Source organism: Littorina saxatilis, linkage group LG8 (genome assembly GCF_037325665.1).
Source record: "Littorina saxatilis isolate snail1 linkage group LG8, US_GU_Lsax_2.0, whole genome shotgun sequence".
NCBI lineage: Eukaryota > Metazoa > Mollusca > Gastropoda > Littorinimorpha > Littorinidae > Littorina > Littorina saxatilis.
In genome coordinates, this window is record NC_090252.1 from 4,360,515 (window position 1) to 4,374,393 (window position 13,879).

The 13,879-nt window shown below is 44.5% G+C and overlaps 3 protein-coding genes across 3 annotated transcripts; all 3 read left to right on the forward strand.

The window, feature by feature from the left end:
* The first annotated feature begins 3,639 nt into the window (after window positions 1-3,639).
* Window positions 3,640-7,693, forward strand: LOC138974473 (uncharacterized). The gene is made up of 4 exons (XM_070347193.1): window positions 3,640-3,857; window positions 4,350-4,619; window positions 5,420-5,911; window positions 7,609-7,693. The coding sequence occupies exons 1-4, from the start codon at window positions 3,640-3,642 to the stop codon at window positions 7,691-7,693; spliced, it is 1,065 nt and encodes a 354-aa protein (XP_070203294.1).
* Window positions 7,694-7,711: 18 nt separating this feature from the next.
* On the forward strand, window positions 7,712-10,153 carry LOC138974474 (uncharacterized). The gene is made up of 4 exons (XM_070347194.1): window positions 7,712-8,088; window positions 8,375-8,384; window positions 9,272-9,695; window positions 9,771-10,153. The coding sequence occupies exons 1-4, from the start codon at window positions 7,712-7,714 to the stop codon at window positions 9,959-9,961; spliced, it is 1,002 nt and encodes a 333-aa protein (XP_070203295.1). The 3' UTR covers window positions 9,962-10,153.
* A 611-nt stretch (window positions 10,154-10,764) lies between these two features.
* On the forward strand, window positions 10,765-11,792 carry LOC138974475 (tumor protein p73-like). Its single transcript, XM_070347195.1, is given in 1 exon segment — window positions 10,765-11,792. A coding segment is annotated over 1 exon segment (786 nt). The 5' UTR covers window positions 10,765-11,006.
* The last annotated feature ends 2,087 nt before the right edge of the window (window positions 11,793-13,879 follow it).

Below are 13,879 nucleotides of genomic sequence, written 5' to 3' on the forward strand. Positions count from 1 at the left end.
CCCTACCCCATCTATTGGAGTAATCTGTCAACTAAAGACAGCATAAAACCCGTCAAATACCACCACCAACTAGGCGTCCTTGTGGTAAATGATACAAGTCTGAATGCGTCCCAGCACCCTGTCTACCGCATATCAAATTTAATATAATATATATCCTTCTCTTCTTCACCATCACTCTCCTTCCTTCCTTCACTATCCTTCCTTCCTTCACAATCCTTCCTTCCTTCACAATCCTTCCTTCCTTCACAATCCTTCCTTCCTTCCTTCACTATCCTTCCTTCCTTCACTATCCTTCCTTCCTTCACGATCCTTCCTTCCTTCACTATCCTTCCCTCCTTCACTATCCTTCCTTCCTCCACTATCCTTCTCCATCCTTCACAATATGTTCGATATGTTTGATATGTCGGTATTTCAACATGAAAATGTTGTTCACCATGTTTCCTTGAAACAAATTAACCGGCAAGCGCATAACTCACGCCCCAAGCACACGGCTTGCAACAAAAACCACACTAACACCCATACATACAACCAAAAGTGTTAGTAATCACATCACATCACCATGTAGCATAATCAAACATACTACACATGTCCGTATTCAACTCAACACAACATAATCAAACACACTTTTCCAGGGATGGTCCACTCCCCAACTCTGTCTCTTTGCACGGTGTGCAAACAGTCTTTCACAAACGTCCGAAGAAATGTTAATCACTGAAGTCCTTCTTCTGTGGACTAACAGAGTAAAAGGAAATGTTAATCACTGTAATCCTTTCTTCCACGGATTAACAGACTAAAAGGCAATGTTGACTACAAAGCCGCATCCGTCAACGTCACGCCCGGACTCCCTCCAACTTCTCACACGCCTGTCTCCTCCGCACCAGCCCGCGTCTGGACTGCATGCCTGCCATCCTCTCCCTGTGCGACGGGGTCCCCTAACCTACACTAATCCTAGCCCTCACAGTAACACCCCCTACCCACCCTTGCTCCGCAGCGCCAAATGTAACCGCGTGCCATTTTACTTTCCTCTTACCGAGCTCAAACACTCGAGCAAACGACAAGTTATATTAACCAGGTTCTTTTATTCCATACAATGAAATGGGGAATGTGTGGAATAACGGGGGTTTACTTTCAAATACAAAACTTTCAATGTATAGGAACTCCAAAAAAACAATGCTCTCAACTCTTCACTCTAAAACTACATTCTCCCTCTAAAGCTACCCTTTAAAAACACACTAAATCCTTCCCCCAAACTACACTCTACTCTAAATCCTCGCTCTCAACTTTAATCCAAAAAAACCACAATGAGACTCTAATCTAAAACAAACGAAATCTAAAAAAGCAACCTAAAAACAAGTCTTCAAAAAAACCCAAATCTACAAAAACTCTAACAAGACCTGACCAAAATCTCTCCACTAAAACTAACTGCTCCCCTCTAACGAAATCTAGTCTACGGAAACAAATCTACGCCCCACTAAAAAAAGAAAGACCTGAATCTAACTAGACCCCTCTAGAAAAGAAAAGACCTGAATCTAACCTAGACCCCTCTAGAAAGAAAAGACCTAACTAAAAAGAACCCCGTCGCACGCTCCACCATCCTGCAAACCACAGAATGCACGCCGTAAGCATACGTAAACAAATCAACAATTTCAACTACCACAAGCTAACTCGTTGAACAACAAAACACATCATTCCTACCAAATAACATGCCTACAATACCGTTCTCTCAAACAACGGTTTTCTAAAGCATTCAACAAACAAAAGTCTTCCCAAACATTCCAACTCACAAAACAATCTACTTGAACATTCAAATAAATCCTTTCCCCAAGCAGCGTACTATTCTTCTCACTGCTTACCCATTTACAGAAAGAAAATTGTACCAGCAAAAGAATTCTCACATCCCGAAAAGATGTCAGCCCGTGACAGACATGTCACACAACGGCATTAAGGAAACACGCACAAAATACACGTCTTCTTCCCTCAAAGATTCCAATCAAAAACACAGTTTTAGCGTCCACATCCTGCACGCCGGTGTCACAAGATTAACATATATTCAACTCGAGGGGTGTCGGGCAGCCCCACTTTCTTTAGTTAGTGTCTAACGTCACTTTCAATTATTCAAATTTACATCGCTGCGGAGGAAAAAAGGGAGATGGAATAAAACCACCTGTCAATTGTTTCCCGTTCACAAAAACATTAAATCACAAAATTTACTCCAGAGGCTTGTACCAAAAAAGCAATCGTTTTACCTATGCAAATTTTAGAATCGGCTATTCCGCGAGACCAATTCAATAGAAATGAAACTCAGTCTCGGAAACCTTAATGGATCCCCGATAGTACAGGTTTGAATCCTTAATAGCACAGAGGTACCACGAGTTCACACGGATGCACACAAGTGCATGTGTACCGTAACTGTCGTTCCCAAGCTCACATACATATCAAACAAGCACTCAGGTACACCAAATTCCTGTCAGGACCCAAACGTGGACTTTTGACAATGACAAACCATTGCGCATTATGTCACTGTGACACCAACAGCATTGTTCAAGTTCACAAATACAATGTATTTACAGCTTCACTGCACTACAACTAACATGAGAAAGAATTTACCCGATGCTACCCAGCCAACAGCCGATATTGAACCCAACAACTAGTGGTAAGCAACATTATCAAATAGTAGGTTGACGAATTGTGACACTTACAATGACCGTGCGTGTCTACTTAGGCAATTTAAACCTTTTTTTGCATGGAAAACATGTATTTCCGAGCGTGGTAGAACCCTTTAAGTACCGTCCTCTTGGCCGACTCCCACTGTGCCCACTTTTTATGTGTGCCACTTTATTTTATTTCATGTTGTTTAGAGCCAAGCCGACTGCGAAGAGCCATCTCATGGCTATTTAACTATGGACAAGACATTACACGTGGATTGCTAGTCCTTCTAGGATAACCCATGTTTACAAAATTATAAATTAGGAGACGCTGAAAACGTCGAGGTTATTTCCTCTATTTTTCGAATCCAGATTAAAAAAACAGTACAAAAACTCAGAGAAAAAGTCATTTAGAAAATAAATATACATAAATAACAGACATACACTACGGTGACTACCTAGTATTAGTACCCTATTACAGAATTACTCCACAATATTACCAGCGAAACTTCGTCTCCTAACTCCGTCTCTTATGCACAATATCACTCGAAATGACCTGCTATGATAATATGTACAATAGAAGGACTACTACTATCCGTGTTCTTTCGGCAAACTGGGACTTAAAAGACATGGCTCTCAACTAAGTGGACATATCGGCAGAGTGACACTCGGCCAAGTGACACGCATAACAAATTTGTAGATTGTGACTCGGCCATGTGAATTCTTCCAGGCTTAACCCTGTGATCCCTGTGATCCCTGTGGCGTCCTCCACGGCGGATATGAGTCCAGACTCTCAGAGCAATATCATCTGTTAGCCACCAGTCCTTTTCATGATGACAGCAATGGGGGTCTCACAATGCCACGCACCAACACATGATCTGCTGTGCCAGAATTCACTGACTACGCAGGGGACTACAAATTCGAAATATCATTTGCCCCTCCGTCCAAAGAAACAAAGTCAACAACATGGACGCATTCGGCAGCCCTGAACAGAATGCCTGCTGCCGGATCCGGGGATATGTTCGTGGCTACCGTCAAGAAGGGAAAGCCTGAGCTCAGGAAGAAGGCAATGCCGGCAGTAGTTATCAGACAGAGGAAAGCCATCAGGAGAAAGGATGGAACGTTCATAGTGTTTGAGGGCAACGCTGGGGTCATTGTGAACGTCAAGGGAGAAATGAAAGGCAGCGCCATCACAGGTCCAGTGGCCAAGGAGTGCGCTGACTTGTGGCCGAGGATAGCCAGTAGCGCGTCCAGCATTGCTTGAAAACTGTTAAATAAAACTCCTCTGCAAAAAACCAAAAAAACCAAGTGGCGCTATCCCATTTCCCCCCCTTTCCCCTATCCCATTTCCCCCCTTTCCCCGTCGCGATATAACCTTGAATGGTTGAAAACGATGTTAAACACCAAATAAAGAAAGATAAGGGCCTCGGGGGAGTCACCCATCATAATGGTAGTGGCCTCTCCCTTGTCATTGGCAAAACGCCGGAATGCAGGCAGCAGAAGTGAAGTTGTCCTGTAACACCAATACAATCCCATCAATTCACATCGGTCTCGAATAGCATTCACTGCTGAAGAGACCATAGACACACAAAAATCCACATACATATCAAACAACTAAGTGGACATATCGGCAGAGTGACACTCGGCCAAGTGACACACATAACAAATTTGCAGATTGTGACTCGGTCATGTGAATTCTTCCAGGCTTAACCCTGTGATCCCTGTGATCCCTGTGGCGTCCTCCACGGGAGATATGAGTCCAGACTCTCAGAGCAATATCATCTGTTCATCAGCCACCAGTCCTTTTCATGATGACAGCAATGGGGGTCTCACAATGCCACACACCAACACATCATCTGCTGTGCCAGAATTCACTGACTACGCAGGGGACTACAAATTCGAAATATCATTTGCCCCTCCGTCCAAAGAAACAAAGTCAACAACATGGACGCATTCGGCAGCCCTGAAGAAACTGTATGTTCGAATGGCAACAACAAGGCTGTTGTTATTAAGGGTGCTAAGTCTGCATTAAAATGTATCCCGGCAGGTGTTCCACAAGGCTCTGTTCTTGGCCCCTTGTTATTCCTGATATATATTAATGACATTGTGAATGATATTGAATCTGTTATAAAGTTGTTTGCTGATGACACGAGCATGTCCATGTCCTTAGAAGATCCAATTAGACGAGCGCAGACTTTGAACGCAGACCTAAATAAAATTAGTACCTGGGCAAAACAGTGGAAAGTTAAATTTAACGAAGCAAAAACGGAATTGTTAGACATAAAACGTGATAATATACCAACCGAACCAATCATTTTTAATAATATTGTTTTGGAAAACGTGAACCAACATAAACATTTTGGCGTAATTTTGCAGAATAATTGTAAATGGGACTTCCAAGTGAGAAGCATCGTGAAAAAGGTCACCCTCTTAATTAATTGCTTAAGATATTACAAATACAGATTAAATCGTAAAAGTCTGGAAACTATGTACAAATCCTTTGTTCTTCCACATTTTGACTATGCAGACATCCTATGGGACAACTGCACCGAGTACTGGTCAACTGCACTGGAAAAATTACATTTGGAAGCCATTCGGACTATAATCGGTGGTGTACGCGGCACCAGCCACGAAAAGCTGTATAAAGAAAGCGGATTTTGTAACCTAAAAGAAAGACGGAGCAGACACAAACTAATTTTATATTACAAGATGGTATTTGGCAAATATCCTCATTACTTTATGTGCCTTGGGTCTTGTGTGTGCGGGCCCAACAGACGTCCAATCCACATTGTGTTCACGCTGGAACACGACAACATCGTGCTGGGGAGGAGGGCAATCGAGGTCCGCATCTGTGCCTGCCCCAGGCGATTTGGCAAATATCCTCATTACTTTATGTGCCTTGGGTCTTGTGTGTGCGGGCCCAACAGACGTCCAATCCACATTGTGTTCACGCTGGAACACGACAACATCGTGCTGGGGAGGAGGGCAATCGAGGTCCGCATCTGTGCCTGCCCCAGGCGAGACCGCAAACAGGATGAAAAGGTGGCTATGAATGAGAAGCAGCAGAAGGGAGGTGAAGTTGCCAAGTATGCTCTCAACACCACCATCACTAGTGTTTGTAAAAAGAGGAAAGCAGACGACAGCGACGTCTTTACGTTGACAGTGAAGGGGCGTGAGAACTACAAGACGTTGTGTCACATCCTCTTTTTTGCCAAAAGAAGACATGCAATGATTCCTGCCAGGATTGGAACCTGGAACTCTGACCAGTAACTGGCCAGTGTGTAGCCATTACACCACAGGAATTTTGGCATCAAATCATACCTTTTGAGTGCAAAAGGATGTTTTAGATCTGAGCCTTTTTTTTTCTTGTTAGTTATCAAAACTTTATCATTGAAAACATGCAGGTAACGAAAAAATTCACAAAGGTCAGACACACAAAAGCAAGCCCAAAAAGGATTTAGAAACAAAAAATTAAACCGCACAGCCACATCCACACTATATGTTATGCACACAGAAACTAAAGCAGATTTTAGTCAAGCAGTATGTAAGAAATGTTAAGTCCTTTGTACTGGAAACTTGCATTCTCCCAGCAAGGTCATATATTTTACTCCGCCCTGATATTGCCCTTCGTGGTCGGCTGGGCGTTAAACAAACAAACAAACAAATATATTTTACTACGTTGCAAGCCCCTGGAGCAATTTTTTGATTAGTGCTTTTGTGAACAAGAAACAATTAACAAGTGGCTCTATCCCTTCCCCTATCCCATTTCCCCTCTTTCCCCGTCGCGATATAACCTTGAATGGTTGAAAACGATGTTAAACACCAAATAAAGAAAGAAAGATGAGGGCCTCGGGAGTCACCCATCATAATGGTAGTGGCCTCCCCCTTGTCATTGGCAAAACGCCGGAATGCAGGCAGCAGGAGTGAAGTTGTCCTGTAACACCAATACAATCCCATCAATTTACATCGGTCTCGAATAGCATTCACTGCTGAAGAGACCATGGACACACAAAAATCCACATACATATCAAACAAGCACTCAGGTACACCAAATTCCTGTCAGGACCCAAACGTGGACTTTTGACAATGACAAACCATTACGCATTATGTCACTGTGACACCAACAGCATTGTTCAAGTTCACAAATACAATGTATTTACAGCTTCACTGCACTACAACTAACATGAGAAAAAATTTACCCGATGCTACCCAGCCAACAGCCGATATTGAACCCAACAACTAGTGGTAAGCAATATTATCAAATAGTAGTTTGACGAATTGTGACACTTACAATGACCGTGCGTGTCAACTTAGGCAATTTAAACCTTTTTTTGCATGGAAAACATGTATTTCCGAGCGTGGTAGAACCCTTTAAGTACCGTCCTCTTGGCCGACTCCCACTGTGCCCACTTTTTATGTGTGCCACTTTATTTTATTTCATGTTGTTTAGAGCCAAGCCGACTGCGAAGAGCCATCTCATGGCTATTTAACTATGGACAAGACATTACACGTGGATTGCTAGTCCTTCTAGGATAACCCATGTTTACAAAATTATAAATTAGGAGACGCTGAAATTGTCCAGGTTATTTCCTCTAATTTTCGAATCAAGATTAAAAAAAACAAACTCAGAGAAAGTCATTTAGAAAATAAATATACATAAATAACAGACATACACTACGGTGACTACCTAGTATTAGTACCCTATTACAGAATTACTCCACGATATTACCAGCGAAACTTCGTCTCCTAACTCCGTCTCTTATGTACAATATCACTCGAAATGACCTGCTTTGATAATAATAATGTACAATACAAGGACTACTACTATCCGTGTTCTTTCGGCAAACTGGGACTTAAAAGACATGGCTCTCAACTATGTGGACATATCGGCAGAGTGACACTCGGCCAAGTGACACGCATAACAAATTTGTAGATTGTGACTCGGCCATGTGAATTCTTCCAGGCTTAACCCTGTGATCCCTGTGATCCCTTTGGCGTCCTCCACGGCGGATATGAGTCCAGACTCTCAGAGCAATATCATCTGTTAGCTACCAGTCCTTTTCATGATGACAGCAATGGGGGTCTCACAATGCCACGCACCAACACCATCTGCTGTGCCAGAATTCACTGACTACGCAGGGGACTACAAATTCGAAATATCATTCACCCCTCCGTCCAAAGAAACAAAGTCAACAACATGGACGCATTCGGCAGCACTGAACAGAATGTCTGCTGCCGGATCCGGGGATATGTTCGTGGCTACCGTCAAGAAGGGAAAGCCTGAGCTCAGGAAGAAGGCAATGCCGGCAGTAGTTATCAGACAGAGGAAAGCCATCAGGAGAAAGGATGGAACGTTCATAGTGTTTGAGGACAACGCTGGGGTCATAGTGAACGTCAAGGGAGAAATTAAAGGCAGCGCCATCACAGGTCCAGTGGCCAAGGAGTGCGCTGACTTGTGGCCGAGGATAGCCAGTAACGCGTCCAGCATTGCTTGAAAACTGTTAAATAAAACTCCTCTGCAAAAAACAAAAAAAACCAAGTGGCGCTATCCCATTTCCCCCCCTTTCCCCTATCCCATTTCCCCCCTTTCCCCGTCGCGATATAACCTTGAATGGTTGAAAATGATGTTAAACACCAAATAAAGAAAGATGAGGGCCTCGGGAGTCACCCGACCACGAAGATAACTGGTTATATTGAGTTTTGACGATTGTTTGCCATTTGTCTTTTAGTTGCCGCCTGGTGCGGTTGGTCTGCAGCTGTGATTGGATCTGCATCCACCGCCCCACCCCGAGGTGCTGCACTGCCTTGTAAAATTGTTCCTCCTCGTTTTTCGTCCAATACGTGCGCTTTCTTGGACGTGTGGGAGTATTATTGTTATTATCAGTACAGAAGAACTTGAACAATAACACTGGCAAGAAAATAAAAGCTCATCAAAGCTTATCAATAGCCTGTGGTGCTCTATCACAGCCTGCGGTGCTGTATCATAGCCTGAGGTGCTCTATCACAGCCTGAGGTGCTGTATCAATAGCCTGTGGTGCTGTATCATCATAATGGTAGTGGCCTCCCCCTTGTCATTGGCTAAAGGCCGGAATGCAGGCAGCAGGAGTGAAGTTGTCCTGTAACACAAATACAATCCCATCAATTCACATCGGTCTCGAATAGCATTGACTGCTGAAGAGACCATGGACACACAAAAATCAAAATCCACATACATATCAAACAAGCACTCGGGTACACCAAATTCCTGTCAGGACCCAAACGTGGACTTTTGACGAGAAAAGTATTTTGGCACCTCGAGCTTGAAAAGTATTTTTACAGAGATCAGCTCTTCAGCTCTTTTTGGGTTTTTGAAGGAGTCTGGTCTTTATTTTAAGATTTGAATTTTAAAAGAACCTAATTTGTTTGACATATAGGGTTTTGCTTTGACTTTTTTGTTGCGCAAGTTCACAAATACAATGTATTTACAGCTTCACTGCACTTCAACTAACATGAGAAAGAATTTACCCGATGCTACCCAGCCAACAGCCGATATTGAACCCAACAACTAGTGGTAAGCAACATGATCAAATAGTAGTTTGACGAATTGTGTCAACTTAGGCAATCCTCGCGCCCCCTAATTGGCGTAGAGGCGCGTCCCCCCGCAGAAGAACAAACTGCAGTTGTGTTGGCAGGGACCGTTCGACGTTCTGGAGAAGAAGGGCGAGTCCGACTACAAGATTCGGATCTACGGACGTGAGAAGCTGTACCACGCCAATCTTCTCAAGTTGTACAGAGACAGACAATGGCGACAGGGTCAACCTGTTGTGGGGTTTGAGCTAACAGAGATCAGAGGCGACCTTTTCAGCTGTGAACCTGATGATGCTATGGCCCACTGCGTCAGTGAAGATCTTGAGATGGGAAAAGGCATTGCCGTTTACTTCAAGCAATCGTTTGGAAAAGTTGATCAACTTAGAGCACAAAACAAGAAGGTGGGAGAGGTAGCTGTACTACAGGTAGGTGCTTCCTACGTTTACTACATGATCACCAAGAAACGCTACTTTCACAAACCCTTCTACAAAACGCTGCGGTCCTCCATGGAAGCGGTCTCGAATAGCAGCTAGCATCTGCTGAAGAGACATTAAACCCCAAAAACCAACCAACCAACCTCCATGGAAGCTATGAGGGACCACTGCAAGCAGAACAATGTCGCTTCCCTGGCCATGCCGCAGATCGGATGTGGATTGGACGAGCTGAACTGGAGCGCCGTCCTTGAGATAATCAAGGAAGTCTTCAAGAACACAGGCATAACTGTTAAGATCTACACCTTCGGGGGCTAAGAAACACAGTTTTTGTACATTTTTGACGTGCATGCTACAGGAATAATGCATATCTTTTTGTTTGCTTGTTTTGTCATGTGCGGGTGATTCCCGGTAGTCGCAACGTGGGAGCCGACTACCTCAGCCGGGCATGCGTTGAGGAGGGATCTTTTGCCGTGTAGACGGATGTCTATGCTCAACTTGGGGGGCATTGTCGCGGACAGTTGTATGTATATATAAGGTTCCTAAGTCCTTTGTACTGGAAACTTGCATTCTCCCAGTAAGGTCATATATTTTACTCCGCCCTGATATGGCCCTTCGTGGTCGGCTGGGCGTTAAACAAACAAATATATTTTACTACGTTGCAAGCCCCTGGAGCAATTTTTTGATTAGTGCTTTTGTGAACAAGAAACAATTAACAAGTGGCGCTATCCCATCTCCCCCCCCGCCCCCCTTTCCCCTATCCCATTTCCCCTATCCCATTTCCCCCCTTTCCCCGTCGCGATATAACATTGAATGGTTTAAAACGACGTTAAACACCAAATAAAGAAAGAAAGATGAGGGCCTCGGGGGAGTCACCCATCATAATGGTAGTGGCCTCCCCCTTGTCATTGGCAAAACGCCGGAATGCAGGCAGCAGGAGTGAAGTTGTTCTGTAACACCAATACAATCCCATCAATTCACATCGGTCTCGAATAGCATTCACTGCTGAAGAGACCATGGACACACAAAAATCCACATACATATCAAACACTATATGAATACCCGCTTCGCCGAGTACGGCTGCGCCGGAAAGAAGTCGATCCGAATACCCGGATGTGCCGGGGACCCGGATATGCCGGGTGTACGCCGGCTTTGCCGGCGCACCGCACGGAGGAGGGGAGATAATCGCGGCTAAAAACACTAGAGAAGATAAGGAAGAGTTACTGGTAGTGGATCCAGACAAAAAAATCGGTTCAGCGCTATATGTCAAAGCAGCACTGCCCTGTTATGGCCCTTCGTGGTCGGCTGGGCGTTAAGCAAACAAACAAACAAACAAAATGATGACAGCAATGGGGGTCTCACAATGCCACACACCAACACATCTGCTGTGCTAGAATTCACTGACTACGCAGGGGACTACAAATTCGAAATATCATTCGCCCCTCCGTCCAAAAAAACAAAGTCAACAACATGGATGCATTCGGCAGCCCTGAAGGAACTGTATGTTTGAATGGCAACAACGTGTCCTGTGCGGTTCAAGACGGAGAACCAAGCTCCCCAAGGTGCCTATATCCATAGAATGCCCGTTTTCTCCAAACCAGAACACTGTCAGGAGGTGGTGAAAAGACGTCCAAATCACGCGAACGACGACATCAAGAAAAACATCCCTGCTGCCAACCATCTTGTGCGGTGTGAACACAAGATGGCACGCTATATGGGAGACGCATCGACGTTGAGACATTCCGTCATCATCCCCTACGAAATGCCGCAGGCTGGATCGGAATAGGTCACAAATTTGTTTCAGTTTATGTGCCTTGGGTCTTGTGTGTGCGGGCCCAACAGACGTCCAATCCACATTGTGTTCACGCTGGAACACGACGACATCGTGCTGGGGAGGAGGGCAATCGAGGTCCGCATCTGTGCCTGCCCCAGGCGAGACCGCAAACAGGATGAAAAGGTGGCCATGAATGAGAAGCAGCAGAAGGGAGGTGAAGTTGCCAAGTATGCTCTCAACACCGCCATCACTAGTGTTTGTAAAAAGAGGAAAGCAGACGACAGCGACGTCTTTATGTTGACAGTGAAGGGGCGTGAGAACTACAAAACGTTGTGTCACATCCTCTTTTTTGCCAAAAGAAGACTGATGCAATGATTCCTGCCAGGATTGGAACCTGGAACTCTGACCAGTAACTGGCCAGTGTGTAGCCATTACACCACAGGAATTTTGGCATGAAATCATACCTTTTGAGTGCAAAAGGATGTTTTAGATTTAAGCCTTTTTTTCTTCTTGTTAGTTATCAATACTTTATTATTGAAAACATGCAGGTAACAAGAAAATTCACAAAGGTCAGACACACATAAGCAAGCCCAAAAAGGATTTAGAAACAAAAAATTAAACCGCACAGCCACACATCCACACTATATGTTATGCACACAGAAACTAAAGCAGATTTTATTCCAGCAGTATGTAAGAAATGTTAAGTCCTTTGTACTGGAAACTTGCATTCTCTCAGTAAGGTCATATATTTTACTCCGCCCTGATATGGCCCTTCGTGGTCGGCTGGGCGTTAAGCAAACAAACAAACTAAAGAAGGTGGCCTGGGTCATGCTGGAAAACAGAAAAACCTATAAACACTATTGTAGCTAGCTCTGCTTCTGCCGTATTTTCCTGCCAGCCTTTCGCCATGAAACTTAACCATAGCCAGAAGTGGTATTGCGTGGGACGGCAGTAGGAGGAATCTTGGGCTTGACCTGGGAACAGCATATAGAGCGATCAATAGCAAATGCAGCATAGCATGACAAAATGTAGAAAGAATGCATAAAAAAACAATCCCACTTCTGAAAAACAAATATGTTACTGTTACAAGTACTGTATTATCAAATTACATATTCCAGGCAAGGTCAACAACAGGGAATTTTGTGCTGAAATTATCAGAGATACCTGTACAATAATGAGTCCTCCCTGCCTCAAATAAACACAGACAATTCAAAAGATCACAAGTTATAATAACACAAGCACATACCGTTAGTGCAGGCCGAAGTAGCTTTCCCGCTCTCGCTGCCAGAGCAGAGGTGGAGAGCGGGCGACCTGTAACTAAGGCCTGGGCAGCCTTCACCAAGCCGGATGGTTGGCTGGCACTTGAAGGCTGCCGCTTCCTATCCTCTGCTGCCTCCTTCTCCCTCTGCGCCTCCTCCTTCAGACGCACCGCCTCCCTCCCCTCTTGGAAGCTGAGGACGTACTCCCTCAGGAGTTTTTTGTTCTTACTGAGGGGTGCGTCTGAACTCCTCTCCCGCTTGACGTCCACTGCGATGTAGGCCGCATACCCGAGGCAGTTCTCCAGCATCCAGAGAAAGGTGCAGCCTCGGTAGCGGCCAAAGTGGCACGTCGCTTGCCCCATCACTGCCATCCAGTCAGCCACGGAGCCCCCCTTGGCCCTCACTGCAGCCTTGGCTGCTTGCAGAATTTCCCCAAAAGGGGGACAGTTCCCCTCAGGAGGGGTCTGGTAGGAGGTGGCAGCGGTACTCTGCAGAAGTAGAGCACCGCTGCCAGGCAGGCGCCGGAAAGCTGGCAGCAGCTTGCTGCCAGTGCTAGGGAGGCGCTTGAATTGCATGTTTTCTGTAAAGCAGATGAAATTACTATGATGAACACAGCTAAGATCCAGGTTTAAACCATAGCGTAGTCTAACCGCATCTGTTATCATAAGCACAATGGTTGCATTTGATTTACTCACTCAGTTACCCTTCTTTCCGGGCGTTTCCGTGAGAGTGCATGCCCCAGACGGGGCGAGACATTTTCACACATGTGAGACTTGGCCACTAAGACTAAAAGTAAGTAAGACACCTCAGGTTTTACTATCCAACACTGAATAAATTAAACAAAGCCATTCCTGTAACTGGAACACTGGAGAGACAAAATTAAGCATATAATCTGCAATTCTGTGCTCAATATTTGATTAAATCAGAGATAACTAACTGCCTGATGTCAAATACACTATTAGTCTATTTTATCTAAGAGGTGCGGAAGCGGTCAATATTTGTGCTAATGAAGTATGGAGCTTATTTTACGAGGGTACATGTAGATTCTAAAAACAAATGCTTGTGACATTTTTGGCAAGCAATATGAGTCAATCACACTCACAGACACAAATTTCATAATGTACGTACTCTCCTTGCCTACGATAAGGCTAATTCAATTTCACTCGCATGAGTATCACTATCAAACCTGGTCTGTTAGTTTTT